Source organism: Nycticebus coucang, chromosome 5 (assembly GCF_027406575.1).
Source record: "Nycticebus coucang isolate mNycCou1 chromosome 5, mNycCou1.pri, whole genome shotgun sequence".
Classification (NCBI taxonomy): Eukaryota; Metazoa; Chordata; class Mammalia; order Primates; family Lorisidae; genus Nycticebus; species Nycticebus coucang.
Window position 1 is genome coordinate 1016656 of NC_069784.1, and position 16411 is coordinate 1033066.

At 47.0% G+C, this 16411-nt stretch overlaps 1 protein-coding gene across 1 annotated transcript; it reads left to right on the forward strand.

Annotated features, from left to right (window-relative positions):
• The first annotated feature begins 1262 nt into the window (after positions 1–1262).
• Positions 1263–13139, forward strand: LEPROT (leptin receptor overlapping transcript). The gene is made up of 4 exons (XM_053590321.1): positions 1263–1416; positions 4818–4893; positions 8768–8954; positions 10679–13139. The coding sequence occupies exons 1-4, from the start codon at positions 1401–1403 to the stop codon at positions 10790–10792; spliced, it is 393 nt and encodes a 130-aa protein (XP_053446296.1). The 5' UTR covers positions 1263–1400; the 3' UTR covers positions 10793–13139.
• Positions 13140–16411: the final 3272 nt, after the last annotated feature.

Below are 16411 nucleotides of genomic sequence, written 5' to 3' on the forward strand. Positions count from 1 at the left end.
TTGAAACAGTGAACTGAGCAAAGAGCCGGCGAGGTGGCGGTGGTGAGAATTTGCACTTTAAAGAGACCTCCCACAGACCTCTTTCTCTTTCAGTCCTGATGAAAACTGAGAAAAAACTAGAGTAAGGGACCGTGGCACACCTCGGAGCAGTTCTCAGCTGGACCGAGGGAATGGCCCCAGACAGCTGCGACGGTCAAGTCCGGCCCTCTCTGCAGCCTTCCCCGAGGACGGAGCCTTCGGATTGCTCCCCAGACAGGTGAGCTCCCCGGACAGACAGGTGCGCGCCCCACTCAGGTACGCTGCCCAATCAGGTGCGCACCCCGCAGGAAGGCGAGCGCAGGGGCTCTGGGGCCGGCCGCCGGCCATGGCTACCTGCAGGCTTTGAGGCCCAACGTACAAAAAGTGGTCACTATAAGGCTCAGGAAAGCCATAGAAAGGCTTTTGTGGTCTTTGTCTCTGCAAATAGATCAGGGCACCAAGGAAAAACCGCTCCTTTCAGCAGAGAGCCGACGCCAGGGGGCAGGGTCGGAGCGGTAACGAGGCGCCTGGGATGCTTTTCCCTGGGTCCGACCCCCGCCCCGCAGACGCCCCACAGGCCCGGAAGGCGCCCGCCGGGCAGATCATGCTGCCCCTCCTCCGACTCTGGGCCAGTGCCGAGGTCCTCGCAGACAGCAGGGCCGAGCTGGAAGGGTTCGGGACCGCCGGACGCTCCAGACACAGAGAGCCGCGCACGCTGGAACTCGCTGGGTGAACTCGGGTGACAAGTTCTACAACCCGGGTATAGTTCTAAACCAGCCAGGACCGGGCTAGAGTAGCGAGGCCCAGACCAGATCAGTGGGCTCTGAGTGGCGGGGATCACGACCAATAAGAACGAGGCTCTGAGTTCCGGGGGCGGAGTTCTGGGGAGGCAGGGGCGGGGCTATGCGTGCCGGAGGCGGAGTTCTGAGCCGCCAGGGGCAGAGGTCTGCGGGCGGGAGACGGAGTTCTGGGCAGGCAGGGGTGGGGCTCTGCGTGCCGGAGGTGGAGTCATGAGCCGGCAGGGGCGGGGCTCTTCATGCCAGGGGCGGAGTTATGGGCCGGCAGGGGCGGGGGCTCTCCGTGGCAGGGGCGGGACTAGGCCCAGAATGGGCGGGCTCAATGCCGGCAGAGGCGGGGCTCTGAGTGGCGCGGGTGGAGTTGGGATCGGCAAAGGCGGGGTTCTGCGTGTTGGGGGAGGAGTTCTGGGTCGGCAGGGGCGGGCTCTGAGTGGCGGAGACGCGGCTAGAACCGAGGTGGGCGGGCTCAATGCCGGCAGGGCGGGACTCCGCGTGACCAGGGAGGGCACCGGGTCCACCCGGCGCCCGCGGGCTTGGCTTGGCTGCGGTGGGAGCCGGAAGCAGCCGCGGCCCAGCGCGGGAGACATGGCGGGAGTGAAAGGTACATCCCGGCCGTACGCTCCGGGTCAGCCTGGGCTGCGTCCTGGACGCCGGCGGGAGCGGTTCCCACAGTCCCTCCTTGTTCCTTGCGGCGCGGGGGAGCCTCAGCCCCCGGCCTCCACGGTTCCCGCCCCGCGCGTCTAACCGGGTCTCCGCTCCGTCCTGCGTCCCTTCCGCCCTTCCTCCTGGCCCTGCCCGCAGGGCCCGGTCTCTGGAGGCGCTTTGTCTGCGGTCCTTTCAGGTTTGGGGCCGCATCCCCCCTGTTCGGGAGGTTTCCGGCTGGCAGCCGTGGGACAAACACGCCCGGAAGTGTCTTGTCCCCGCGACGTGGCGCTGGAGTGGGCGGGGCTTCAACCCTGCTGACCTCGGTGTCCACTCTCCCCCTGTACCCACTGTACCTTTGTGCCGAAGGCTGCGCAGTGCGTGCGTGCGGTGAGTGTGCGATGTGTGTGTGTGCAGCCCGTTTTGCAGAGGGCGCTGTACCCTTTCTTGTCTTTCCAACAGAGTACATAACTTGTGTTTTGCCTTGGCGTTTCTATCATCCTTAAACTGTGCACCCACAATTAATCAACATCGGCTGTAAACGTGTGTACGGTGTGCGTGTACATGCGCGTGTGTACCTGTGTGCTCACTGTGAATTTATCTGCGGGCAGGAGCCTTGAGCAGTAGATAAGCAGTATCTTATTCCTGACTGGCTCTTATATTTGACATCAGTTTAACGCACGTGGCTTACTTGGACGGTGTCCACTGTGTAACAGCCTTTGAAGCCAGTGCAGAAAACAGATGGAAGTAGCACCTTCGTTCTGCATGACTAGAAACTACAAAATGTGTTCGAAATTGTTATGTCCTAAAAGGAAGATAGTGTATGAAATGGAAAAGGACTAAGGGAAGGGAGCATTTTGCAAATAATTCAGCTTCCAACTGTTGCATGGTAGAGACATGGGATAAAAAGGTAAGGAAGATATTATTGTTGGACGACAGAGTTCAAAGTAATTTGGTTTCCCCTGTGTCTTATGTTCAAGTTTAATTTGCTACGACCTGTGAATGTGCCCTTACTTGGAAATAGGTTCTTTGCAGATGTTAAAATGGTAGATAGTGGCATAGGGTAGGCTCTAGTCCAGTGACTGGTGTCTCTACAAGAATAAGAGGGAAAGTGGGACATGGAGATACCCGGGGAACCCCATGTGCAGATTGAGGCAGAAATTGGAGGGATGCAGGTGCTGAGAGCACAAGGATGTCTGGCAACCATCAGGAGTCAGGGAGAGGCGAGGAAAGGTGGTCCCTACAGCCTTCAGGGGAGTATGGGTGCTGACACCTGTATTTCGGGAATCTGGTTACCAGAACCAGGAGAGAACAAGTTTCTGTTATTCTGAGCTGCCCAGTTTGTGGTGCTTTATAACCACAGCCTTAGGAGACTAATACAGATGGGTTTGCTTGACCCTGGCACAGGGAGAAAGAGGAACTGTTTTCATGGAAGAGGCGATTCTCAACTAAACCTGAAGGGATCAATAAGGCTTCACCTGGCAAGGCGTGGGGTGAAGGTGGAGTGTATTCCAAGTGGAGAGAATAATAATGCTGACCCTGGGCAGGGAGCGTCAAAGAACATGCCTTGTTCTGGGCAGGAATTTAAGCGCCCTTAGGTTAGTGGCCGTGGTTGAAGTTGATGAGCAGTTTAGGAGGCAGAGCTGGTGAGCCTCCGTGCCAGAACAGCTCATAGGCTGTGAAGCAGCTGCAGGCGGTGACACAGCCAGGTGTGGCTGCAGCCTCTCAAACTCCTGGCCTCCAGCGGCCCTCCTGCCTCGGCCTCCCAGAGTGCTAGGATTACAGGCATGAGTCACCATGCCTCGCCCCAGAGGTTTTCTTAAGAGCTCTTTGATTTCTTTCTACAAAAGTTCCCCTACATTTCCTCTCAAAGTAAAAGGAAGCAGTACAATGTGTTCATTAGTTTTATTGATGATTCATTGTATTATGGATTTTTTCAAAAGAAAATTTGGATAATATAGTGTCCTGTGCTTTTGATCTGTACTTTATAGCAAAGTATATATTTACTCTTTTATCAAAGAATGTTGCACGGAGGTCCCTACATCAGTTCCTGTTTATTTACTGATCACCTCCTTTTGCCAAGCACTTAATGTGATTATTTAATTCCCATAAACTCAATACAGTAGCACCCTTATTCCCATCTTACAGGTGAGAACTCAGGTTTAAAGAGGTTCAGCTTCAGCCCAGAGTTACACAAGCAGTTGGTGGCAAAGTTAAGATTTGATCCATGTTTGTGATTCAGGTCAAGATTTTTTCACAGCCCTGATGTTCTGCCTGTGTCTTACTCTGCAGCAAGACAGATATGTCCCTACCCTCTCAGAAATGAGTGTCCAGCAGATGCAGGGAATAAATATTGATTAATTGGGAATTGTAGTCGATGAAGGCAATCTTCAAATATTTGAAGTGCTGCAGTTTGGGAGGCAAAGGCGTGTTTATAGAGTGGCAGTTCTGCATGTAAGGTAAGGAAGGAGGTTCCAACACTGAGAGACCATCACAGTCACAGTGAAATGACCTGTCCCAGGTAGAGTGTGCGTCCCTTCACAGGAGTTGCTTGGACTGGCCAGCTGGCCTCTGTCAGGTGCACAGGGGAACTCCCACATTAGCTGGGGGTGGGATCACTTCAGATCTTTCTCTATCTTGTGATTTTAAAGTAGTACAAATAGGTAGTTGTCTCAGTCAGTTTGGGTGACTATAGACTGGGTGGCTTAAACAGTAAAGTTTATTTCTCACAGCTTGGGCGGCTGGGAAGGCCGTGATCAAAGTGTCTGGGGACCTGGTGTCCTGAGCATCTGCTTCCTGGTATGCAGATGGCCACGGTCCCTTTTTGTCCTCACCTGGTGGAACACAAAAAGAGCTCTGGTCTCCTCTTCTTTTGAGAACCCCTGTCCAGTGAAAGAGACTCCAGCCTCAAGACCTCTTCTAAACCTAATTGCCTCCTGGAGGCTCCACCTCCTAATGGCATCTTCTAGTGGGGCGTAGTGTTTCAGCACTTGAATGTGGGGACAGACAGGTAGTTCAGAGCAGCAGTCATTTGCTAGTCAAAGGTAACATCAATTAATGAAATAATAATAAATTGCTACATTTGCTTCAATTTGAGGACTTTTTTTTAGTAAAAATAATTTTTGAGATAGAATTTGTACGCCATAAAATTAACCTTTTTGAAGTGTAACATTTCTTGGTTTTTAGTATATGTGTATTCACAAGGTCGTGAAACCATCGGTGCTGTATTCCTACAGTACCCTTCCTCAGCCCCGTAAGAGACCTTGCACCTGTTATTAGTCATTCTCCATTTTCTCTGCAGCCTACAGCCCCTGGTGACCACTTGTCTGGGACCTTCAAATGTTGTTTTTGTTTTCACAGCTCTTGTGGCGTTATCCTTCAGCGGGGCCATAGGGCTGACTTTTCTTTTGCTGGGCTGTGCCTTGGAGAATTATGGGTAAGTTATCTTTTCAAAAGGAACTATTCTTTTTGTTTCTTTGTCACAACTGGTGTGGGTGTTGAAGACTTGGTCAAATTAGCACTAAGTACTGAACAATGAGATAGTGAAGCTGGGATTATGAACAGTGTCCTTTCCTGGGTCAGTTATATTTGTGCAGAAAAAAGCTCTTCTAAAAATTGACTGATTTATTTAATAAGCATTAGTGTGACACCTACTCAGGACCAGCTGAGGTGCAAGGATGAAGGAACAAGTCCTGTCTTGCAGGAGCTACAGCTCTGGGTGTGGGTGGGAGGGAGGCAGGTGGTCTGTAGTGAGTCGGCAGGTACGGGGAGACATGTGAGCCCCCAGAGTCGGCAGGTGCCCCTGGGCCTTGGGGACACTCAGGTGCTGCCTTGCAGAGGTTGTGTTTGAGTTGAGACTTGGTGGATAGATAGGAGTTCTTAGGCTTATGAGTCTGGGGAGGGCATTCCAGGCAGATGGAATATTCAGCAAGTTGTTTATTCCACAGTTGTCATTTGAGCTCTACCTGTGCCAGCCACGGTGTGGGAACTGGGGATTAAGAAAGGAGAGGATGATGATCCTGTTCTCAGAGCCGGTACTTCAGTGGTGAAGACAGACTGTAAACGTAACAGAAGGTGCCGTGCAGCTCTCAGGGAAGGAGGCATCGGGCAGAGGACAGGCATGTGCTGAGGCTGGGACCTGAAAACACATGGAGCTCTGTTGAAGCCACACGTGGCTCCTGCTGGCAGAGATAAACTGTAGTTGGGCGTGGGGGGTTTAGGACTGGCCCTGCACAGAGAGCTGTCCCAGGCCCTATGTGCTCTGCACGGGGAGGGGAGCCCTGGTGCTTTGCAGGGGGAGGGGAGCTGTCCTGGGCCCTGCTTGCCCTGCACAGAGAGCTGTCCCAGGCCCTATGTGCCCTGCATGGGGGTTGTTCGGTTTTCCACTCAGGCTGTAGGGTAGGAGCAGGTTGAGAGTCTTAGAACAGGCTTGGGAGGAGGGGTCATGTTAAAAAGTGATTCTGGCCAAAATGTGGGACAAGACAGGAAGGTGCTGTCAGGGAGAAGGTTCGGGGCTGTGGACACACGTCACGCAAAGTTCAGGCTGTGGCAGAGGAAAGGGAAGGAGAGTGATGGGAAGGCAGGACCGACTGCCTTCGGTCGGGTTTTATAGTTGATGCCAGGGTTCAATAAAGTGGTATGGATGTCTCCCCGGGGGTGGGCTGGGTAAAGGTGACTGACATGGTCAACTACTGGGGCTTGCAGCAGCCTTCACCACACTGCTGCATTCAGACTCCCCTCCAGTCCTGGCCAGGCACTCAGACCTGCTTAGGCATGAGAGGGGCCCTCCTGGGCCCAGCGTCCATCTGCCCAGAGCCTCCACAGCTAGTGCCGTGGGTTTGAGCTGTCAGTGTCCTCACTTCTACCTGGGAAGCCAAAGCCAGAGCAGGTGGAGACGTCACTGACCGCTCAGCAGTGAGTGGCAAGGATGGAAGTGGGCTTGATCTGAGTGTCTTGACCAAAGGTTTCTCCATTATTCTACAACCAACTCTGAATCTAGATGTTTAAAACTATCTCTTACACTCCGTGTCTCTGTAAGGTAAGGAAATGGCCCATTACTGCTAATAGAAATTAATCGTGTACAGAATGCCAGTGACCCAGGATCATCATCTGTGTCAGAAGCCAGCACACTGGCCTAGCGGCCTGCTTCCTGTTTTTGTAAGGAAAGTTTTACTGGGACGCAGCCCTGCTGATTTGCTAATGAATTGTCTTTGTCTGCTTTTGAACTAAAAAGGCAGAGTTGAGCAGTTGAAACAAAGAGTTTATGGCTTGCAAATCCTAAATGTTTACTTCTGGCCCTTTCCAGAAAGTTTTCCAACCCTGGCCTCCGTGTCCACTGCATGGTACACATTCAGTGGCTTACTCTAAGCAGGAACATAGAGCCCCGCAGATTGTTTCTTGGGAAAGTGTCATTGTGTTCCAGGGAGAATTAAGAACGCTTGGCTGTGGGCGTTCCCGGTGACCTCTGGGCCTGTTCCAGGCCTCTCCCCTTCTCTGCATCTCCTGTCCTCAGGGGTAAAAGTTAGCTTTGAACTGGAGAGCCTCTAGGGCAGCGGTTCTCAACCTGTGGGTCGTGACCCCTTTGGACTGTGTTAAAGGTCCAGGGCATTAGGAAGGTTGAGAACCACTGCTCTAGGGCCTCCTCCATAGCATCCTTTGGTGATTCTTGAACGTGTCATAATCCCTGTAGTTTAAAATTAGGAATCCAAACTCAGTGTCTCCATCCTAAATCCTTGGGATGAAGGAGACTTTCCTTTCTTCTTTTTGGTTACCTAGATCTGCATCTGAAATGGGACGCCCAACCCCAAGTCCTCCTTGTAGTTACCAGTATTTGTGTTGGTCTGGATTATCCTAATACTGTGGTGATAGGAATCACTGTGGTATACATAGAAATGAGGAGAGAATATTTTTTTTTCTTAAGAAATGAAGCATAAAAAATATGTAGCTGATAGGCTCGGCACCCATAGTGGTTACGGCGCCGGCCACATGCACCAAGCCTGGCGGGTTTGAACCCAGCCTGGGCCAGCTAAACAACAATGACAACTGCAACAAAAAAAACAGCCAGGTGTTGTGGCAGCCGCCTATAGCCCCAGCTACTTGGGAGGCTGAGACAACAGACTCGCTTAAGCCTAAGAGTTTGGGGTTGCTGTGAGCTGTGACAGCACGGCACTCTACTGAGGGCAACAAAGAGAGACTCTGTCTCAAAAAAAAAAAAAATATGTGTAGCCAATAGAGGAAAAAATATATAAATTATTTTTGAAATACTTAGGGAAAACATGATTGGACGTCAGATGGCAATTTTTTAGGAATGCTAATCATTGACATTTGAGTTTTGTTTTATCTTTGCATTAGAGTATTGTTATCTGTTATAATAAAATTCAGAGTGCATGCATCTAAAGTTTTTGCTAGTGAGCATACTTATCTTCATGTATTCCTCCTAGAATCCATTTATTATTTCATTCATTCAACAAGAATCAATACAGTCCCTTACCCATTCTGGCCCTGGAGAGAAGAGGTGACACCCAAGATTGGTCAGATCCTATTCTCATAAGCAGGGAAATCTCATATGGGAACAAGCCCTGTGCATAAAGTTAAAACGGGGTTTGAGGGTGACCTGGGGTACCTTCGAGCAGCAGTCAGGAAAGCCACTGTTAGGTGGGTGGCTGTCTGTGCAGACCACATGGTAGGCAGGAGCTGGCGAACGTAAGTTTGGGGAAGAGCATTCTGAACAGAGGGCACAGCTGTGCAAAGGCCCCGAAAGCAGTGATGGGCTCAGAGCGTTCCAGGAACAGACAGGAGGCTGGGTGGCTACAGATTAAACAAATGAAGGGAAGAAACAGACAGTACCACATTGTGTGAGTCTGTGTAGGCCAGGGCAGGACTTTGGGTTTAATTCTAAGCCATGGGAAGGTGTTCAGAGTGCGTGTACCAAAAAGGTCTTGATTGACTGAGTCTGTGCAAACCCACAGCAGGGCTGTGTTCTAGAGGGAAAGCAGGGATGACAAAGTTAAAATTCTGTCTTTAAAGAAATTGCCACTTAGTAATATAAACAACAGTGAAGTTTCTAAATTCTACGTCATATGGTTGTTTCTTACACCGTGATCTACCGACATGTTAAGGGACTAGTAATTTAAATTATCACTACTTACTTATTCCTGGTAGAAATCATCTTACGTTCTAATATTCATGACTAATTTTCTGACCTAGACATTTAAAATTACAGTGATTTTGAAATAGTAATATTTCATTTAAAATATAACTGTTTAAAATGTACCTTTTCTCTTTGGGTCTTGCCTGGATCCGCCTGACAGCGTGTACTGGCCCCTGTTCGTCCTGATTTTCCACGCCATCTCCCCCCTTCCCTATTTCATTGCCAAAAGAGTCACATATGACTCTGATGCAACCAGCAGCGCCTGCCGGGAACTGGCGTATTTCTTCACTACTGGAATTGTTGTTTCTGCCTTTGGGTTTCCTGTTATTCTTGCTCGTGTGGCCGTGGTAAGTTCTGTTTTCTATTGTTTGCTCAACTGGTTGCTGAGTTTACTTGCAAGGCCTCCGTCTAGACCTCAGTTCCATTTTCATTGCTTACAGTCTCTGCGAGGAGCTGGCTGTCCCTTTGGTCTCCTCACTTCCTCCACTTAGATCTGCCTGTCGCCATCTCAGCCATGTTGGCAGAATGCTTTCTTGTTTCTCTTACAACCATCGTCATTTCTTGCTCTTTCTACTTTAATCTGTTCTCTGGAATTGTTCTCAAGTAAATCCCTGCCTCTTAACTCTAATAGCATAACACAGGGACCACACTGGCAATACTTTTCTAGTTACCAAATGAAGGTCTTATCAAAATCTTATTCTGCAAATGGGATCCTGGACTCAATTCTCAACTCAGTGCAGTAGTTATATGTTCAAGGACAACTGTGTAGCAGCTGGGAGGTGTGATGAATGAGATGACATCTTCACATCCAATAGAAAAATTTTCTTTTTTTTCTCCAAAATACATTGCAATGTATTTTGTTACAGTTTATTCAGTTCTTTGATGCTCACTGCCTTTACACTATCTGTTTTTAATCCCCCTAACTAAGTTACATTCTGTTTTAATTTTATGGGACTCTTATTTGGGGCATTGGAGATGAGATATGCACAGACCTTGTTTATTCATGAACATCTTCAGAACATCTGCTGTTTGTAAAACACCAGAAATAAAAGCCAGGTACTAGCTCTGCTCCTAAGGAACATAAAAATAGTTCGATGGTCAGTACCCTCTCGGAGTCACTGAAACACAATCAGAATGCAGAGACGTTCTGGTGGCCCTGGATGTGGGCCTGGAGGGATGAGGGTATTTGGATTAAAGTGGGGAAGGCATTATGTAGAATGACACCCCGGTGTGAAAATGCAGTACGTGGAATGAAGGACAGGCTGCTACGATGGGCCAGAAGCAAGCAGTTACAATCACAACTAGAAAGACTGAAGCCTGATTCACAGGGACTTGGACACCGCCGGGGCGAGCTCTATTTACACAGGGAGGAAGCATCGAAGGTTTTGAACACAAGATTGTCGTGACTTTATTCTTCCGTGTCATGAATTCTGTTCTTTATTATAACACTTCTTAAGTGCTACTGTAAATATTTATACAGAATTTCTTTCCCTTTGATACTGCCATCTTCTTTTGTAAAGAAACTTTGGTCTTTCTGCTGGTTAAATTAAAACAGAAATGCCCACTAGAGGGTACTCTCACTCCCAGCTGAGCCTCTGCAGAACCCTCAGCCCAGCTGGAAAACTACTTTCATTGGTATGCAGAATATTATTTAAAGTCATTTTCTTGTCTAAAAAAGAAACAAGTGAATCCCTAACTCTCCAGTTTGTATTTTCTATGAAAGAAGTTGATATATGCAGAACTTTCCGTACCCAATATTATATCTGGACTGTTTTGTAACCTTACTACTTGTATTTTACTTAAGGCAATCACGGTCAATTAAAAATAACAAGAGAAATATGGCTAATAAGGAAAATGTTAGTGGTTATACCAGACCTAATTAACAAGCATCACAGAAGTAATTAGTCTAATTACTGAACAATTTACTGTTTCTGCCTGTTACATTATTAAGCCTTTTAGCAGCTTTGTGTGATATTTCATTGGATATTTCTAATGCAGAAAATAACAGAGATTTGCAAATAGTGCAATGTGAAGGAAGTAAGGATTTAATCCTTCTTTTCTTGTGTTTCAGATCAAATGGGGAGCCTGTGGCCTTGTGCTGGCGGGGAATGCAGTCATTTTCCTTACAATTCAAGGTTTTTTCCTTGTATTTGGAAGAGAAGATGATTTCAGCTGGGACTGGTAGTAGTACCTTAGTTTGACAGAATGCATTGAGTTTCTTAGGTGTACGTGTGCACATGTGGCATTTTACTATGAAATTTAATATGCTGGTTTTTTTATATCTTTATATCATGTTCTCTTTAAGGAATACTTTATAAGTAAAAGATCAGTTTTATTCTCCGTAAATAGACCTCTGGAGTTTAGATTGTGTTACTAAAGTTGAATTATGTTACTTTTTGCTGTTCGTGTAGTCTTGGTGCTCTCAGAAGTGTATTAACACAGACTCACAGATGCTGCGGCAGGCCAGAATTCGCAGGGGATGTGCTCCAGAAGGCAGGTGATGGGAGGCAAGTGACAAGTGGCAGGTGACGGGAGGCAGGTGTCAGGCTGGAAAGGTGGAGGCGGCTCCCTCTGCGCCATAGACCTTTGTTTCTCCGAGCGGGATCCTGGACCAGGAGCACAGATCTTTCCCAGAGTGTGTCAGAGACACAGAGTCAACAGCTCGCACTGGCGTGTCGGTGAGCCCTGCATGTGGACGCCATCACCGAGGAGGCAGCAGCATTTCCCTGTCCCTACTGCACCGCAGACCTCTCCATGTCACCTGCTTGCTCGTAAGAAATGTCTCACCTGCCCTCATGTTGAGGGTGGGGTTAAACTCCTGTGTTATGAAGTGTTCAGATCTACAAAATAGGGGCTGTTCCACCAATCTGTGAAAACTGCTCTCGGAGTGGGGAGATGGTCCTGGAAGGGCACCACACCTTGGTTAGATGGGAGGAATAGTCTGATCTCTGTGAGGCCAGCCACCTAGCATGCCGAGTACAGGAGGCAACGGTACTGTACGTGTCCAGTATTGCTAAGAGTAAATTTCTAATGTTCTCATCACAAATAATGTTCAATATTTCAAGTGATGTTTATGTTAATGAGCTTGACTTAATCATTCCACATTTTATTCAAAAACCGTAACACCACTTTGTACCTTATAAATATACATAAATATCATTTGTCAATACATAATAAAAAATAAGTTAAAAAAACAAAGCAAGACATACCACAGCATACCCCCAGAGGTGTCCCCAGCAGGCGTGGGTGTCCCCAGCAGGGATGGTGACGGTAGACGTCCTCTGAAGGCAGCAGCTGTTTGTGCAGGCCTGCTGTGGGAGGAGGGGAAGGGGCTGAGCTGGCACCAGCTCCTGCTTTAACAGGGGTTGGGAGGATAGAGAGGTGAAACTTTCAAATGTCCCCTTATAATCTGGCCCTTCTCCGCAGCTCGTTGCCCGGGCCACCCTCGGCAGTTCCTATGTGCCCTGGACTCTCCATCCCAAAGAGGAAGAGCCAAGTGAGCGCACAGCAGGGGGCGGGCCGGCTCAACGAGCACGCACGTAGACGTAGCCGTTGTCTCTCACGTCCTGGACATTCATCTGTGACTTTATGCCACCTTCTGAGCCGTCATAGGGATTACGTGTCATGTCCGGTCCTGTAGTCACAGTTTTTCTAACTCATCTTTTTGTCCAGCCCCCTATTGAAAAAGAGAAGAATTAGAAGTAGAACCACTGGATCTGAATATAACCAGTGGTTTTTAAACATTTTTAGACCAGCATGATGATTAAACACATTCAGAATGCTCCAACCTCCAGGTTTGTGACCTGGTGATCTGAGTAGTTAGCTACTGTGACCCCGGGACCAGAAGGTAAAAGTGATACCTAAGCGGATATGTGGCCTTGTACGGGATTTTATGTTCTCAGTGTTCTGTGTACATATCAAATTGTCAGAGCTGTTATTTCCAATATTTATATTAGAAACATTATTCAGATACTTCGTAATTTTAACCAGCATTTTTAATAATGGCAATTGCCCTTATTGTATTGTAATAAATTTCACTTTTAACATAGAAGAAAAGTTTAATTGAAAAGTTTTATCGTGATGTCACCTTGCTCAAAAGATAACAAAAGAGTGAGAATTTGTTGATGTTTTGAAATGGGCAGTTTTGAGCAATAACCTAGCCTGCAACAGAATCACAGCAATAAGTTTTAAGGTGCCAGTTTAAATGTCTGGTTGGTGTGTAATAACTTTTCTAAGGTTCCAGTTGTGATTAATTTATGCTACATTTTTCAAAAGTGTCTTTGTTGCTTATACACATTTCAAATAACTAAAATATCCTCAATATATGGCCTTAAAGCATTAACTCTTGATTGTATTTTCAGAGTTATATCCCTGCACTTACATGAAGGGATGTTAGATTTGAAGATTATTAGATTTTTGCTGGGAGACATTTACTCTGTGGTGCCTAAGTATCATTTAAATAATAAATGTCAGTAGGAAACATTATTACATGTGAGTGTGCAATACAAAAGTTTCTTCCTGGTGATACAAAGGCTGGGCATTTTTTTTTCTTTATGTAAAGATTCAGTTTCTTCCATAGATGTATTGAGAGAGTCAAAGCATGTTGATTATGTTTTAAAACTGAGAAAATACCTCACATACTGTCTGCAAGTAAGTAATCTTATGAAGGTGTTCTCTTTTTAACAGAAATAACTTAATTGAAATAAGTAAGTCAGTAACTGAAGTAGGTTCACAGGAAGTTGCTAAGACAGTAGAGAGGGGCTTACCCAGCGTCTCCGGTTACCTCTTAGATAAGGTGCAGTGTCAACACTAGGGAACTAACACTGGTAAACATGTCTGTTTCTCTATGATTTTGTGACAAGTGTAAATCCATGTAGCCACCACACCTGCCCGTCCACCACCAGGCCCAGCCCCTGCCAACACTGGTTTGTTTTTGTGTCTTATTATTTTGCCACTTCAAAAATGTTATATAAATGGAATAATACAGCACGTGACATTTTTGAGATTGCCTTTTTTCACTTGGCATAATGCGCTGGAGACCCATCCAGTTGTGTGTGTTAGTAGTTGGTCTTGAAGCAATTTGTTAGCATGTTCCAAACACCCGGAGAACAGGCAGACTTGAAAACACTTTTTCCCACAGAAAGGACAGTCTGGGTTGGTGACTGAGTTCCCAGGCCCGGCCTCCCACTGCAGGCTAAACCTTAATGTAGCTGCCCTAATACTGAAGGTACCTGCCTCAGTTTGGGTTCTTGGAACGGGGTCACGTGAGCAGGTTGGAGGAAGGCCAGTGCAGCTTTCCACCTCTTCCCCTAAGAACAAGATTTCTCTCTTCAGTTTTTGCACCATCCTCCACCTTGAATGCCCCTGTGTGTGCCTGTGAGTGTCACTACCTCCTCTCCCAGGTGGGGTCTTCTAAGTAGCCACTACCATGTGATGCTGAGAAGCAAAGCCACCAGACTTTTTCATGGAGAGAAATAATGACTGGTGATTCTCATCCCTGAGAAAGGTCTGAAACTCTTGACACTTTTTTTTTTTTTTAATTAAATCATAGCTGTGTACATCAGTGCAGTCACAGGGTACATGTGCTGGTTTTATATACAATTTGAAATATTTTCATCAAACTGGTTAACATAGCTTTCACGGCATTTTCTTAGTTATTGTGTTAAGACATTTATATTCCACCTTTAGTGAATTTCGCATGTACCCTTGTAAGATGCACCGTAGGTGTGGTCCTACCAATCACCCTCCCTCCACCCATCTTTTAAGAGCCATCCTCGTAACCTGCTGATCACTAAGAAGGGCAGTGTTTCCAAGTACAATGAAAACATTTCAGCAGTTTATAAAAGGATAGAAATATTTGGGGACATGGCAGCCCTGTCACATCTCGTCACCTGCCCAGTGCGAGTTCTTAGCTGGTCTTGTGATTTGTACTTTTCCTCCACCTAGGAACCCACACAGTTTTCTCACAGTCCTCAGGAAATCTTCACCTCTGAGATAATCTCCTTGATGAAGACTCTTCTGCAAACTGAAATGGTTCATTATATTAAAAGCATTGCTTATGCTTTCAGGGAAATCCTAAGGCAGTGCCACTAAAATGTGCCTTTTCAAAGATTGCAAAATTTGGATTTTGTACTCTTATAGAACCAAAGTGTTTATGAGGATGCTGGCACTTTCCAAGCATAGTAAGGCGCACACATGTGGGAAATTATCAGTCCTGTGATAACTGACCTGAACGTCAGTTGTAATCCTTAGTTCTCCTGTTTCCATTCTGCCTCATGATATATTTTATTTGCAAAAATCCTAGAGTGTAATAGGATTGAATTATAATCTGCCTTCAAGTAGCCGAGCTGTCCGGGTGAAAGAGTGACATGCACGACCCCAAGTCAAGTGTGATGGGAAAGGTACCTGAGGCTGCGGCAGGGGCTCTATGTGTGACGTGTGTGTATGTGTGTGTGTACGCGCGCGCGCGCGCGCGTGTGTGTGGTGACGACCACTCCTCCAATGAAACTTGCCATTTACACCCTAACCAAGGCTTTTATGTACATTGTTAAACGAAAATGTTTTTATTTTTCTTGAGATACATTAAATTTGGAAAGGAGACCGAGAGACTTGTTTGGCCAGTGTTGCCTGGACAGTCCTAATGTGAATTTGGCTACTTCTGCGCCTCGGCTTACTATGCTTGAAGGGGAGAGTCGGGGGATGTCGTCACACACACCAGAGGCCCCCTCAGACCTGGCTGTGCCTGACGCTCGTGGGGCAGAGAATGACTGGAAACAGAGGGAAACCTGATGCTCTAAAAAAGCGCTCTAGGCTCGGCACCTGTAGCTTAAGCAGCTTGGGCGCCGCCACATACACCGGACCTGGCAGGTTCGAATCTAGCCCAGGTCCACCAAACAACAATGACAACTACAACCAAAAAACAGCCAGGCATTGTGGCAGGTGTCTGTAGTCCAGCTACTTGGGAGGCTGAGGCAAGAGAATCGCTTCAGCCTAGGAGTTTGAGGTTGCTGTGAGCTGTGACCCCATGGTACTGTACCCAGGGCGACAGTGAAACTGTCTCAAAAGAATAAATAATAAATAAATAAAATAAAAAATAAAAAAGCACTCTAGGGCAGTGCTGTAGAAACTCAGTGGGTAGGGCGCTGACCACATATACCAAGAATGGCAGGTTCGAACCCAGCCCGGACCAGCTAGAGCAACAATGACAACTGCAACAAAAAAATAGCCTGGCCAGGCTTGTGATGGGCACCTGTAGTCCCAGCTACTTGGGAGGCTGAGGCAAGAGAATCACTTAAGCCCAAGAGTTTCAGGTTGCTGTGAGCTGTGATGCCATGGCCTAAAGACTCCGTCTCAAAAAATAAAGTGCTCTATGTATTCTGAAGAGCATAACACAGTAGTAGAAAATAATACTTAAGGAATAATAATACGTCCTCCTCATGCATGAAACATTTGGAGTAGGCCAGATGGGTCACAGGTGGATTTAGACAGATGATTAGGGAATTGAGGGTTTTTTGCTTGTGTTGTCCAGCTAAGTGTAAAGTTAAATTTTTTAAAGTTGAATTTTTAATAGAAATAGAAATTTGGTAAATACCAACATAACTAAGAAATGACCATAAGAGAAAACAATTTCCAAGGAAAATTAACAGATGATCTATTTTGAAACAATCACTCGTGTTCCCCACAGTAGCCGTGTAGGCAGAGTGGCCTCCCGAGTGCTTGTCTGGAGAAGACCACGCTCGGAGACAGATCATTATGTCTCTGTCAAAATTAGATAATTATATCTGTTTACACACTTCCAAATTAA

What these genes read in the sequence shown, in the direction of transcription:
- LEPROT (XM_053590321.1), top strand. An exon ending in TGTGCCTTGGAGAATTATGG is followed by an intron (nt 4,894 to 8,767) that starts GTAAGTTATCTT and finishes TCCGCCTGACAG; the next exon opens with CGTGTACTGGCCCCTGTTCG. An exon ending in TTCTTGCTCGTGTGGCCGTG is followed by an intron (nt 8,955 to 10,678) that starts GTAAGTTCTGTT and finishes CTTGTGTTTCAG; the next exon opens with ATCAAATGGGGAGCCTGTGG.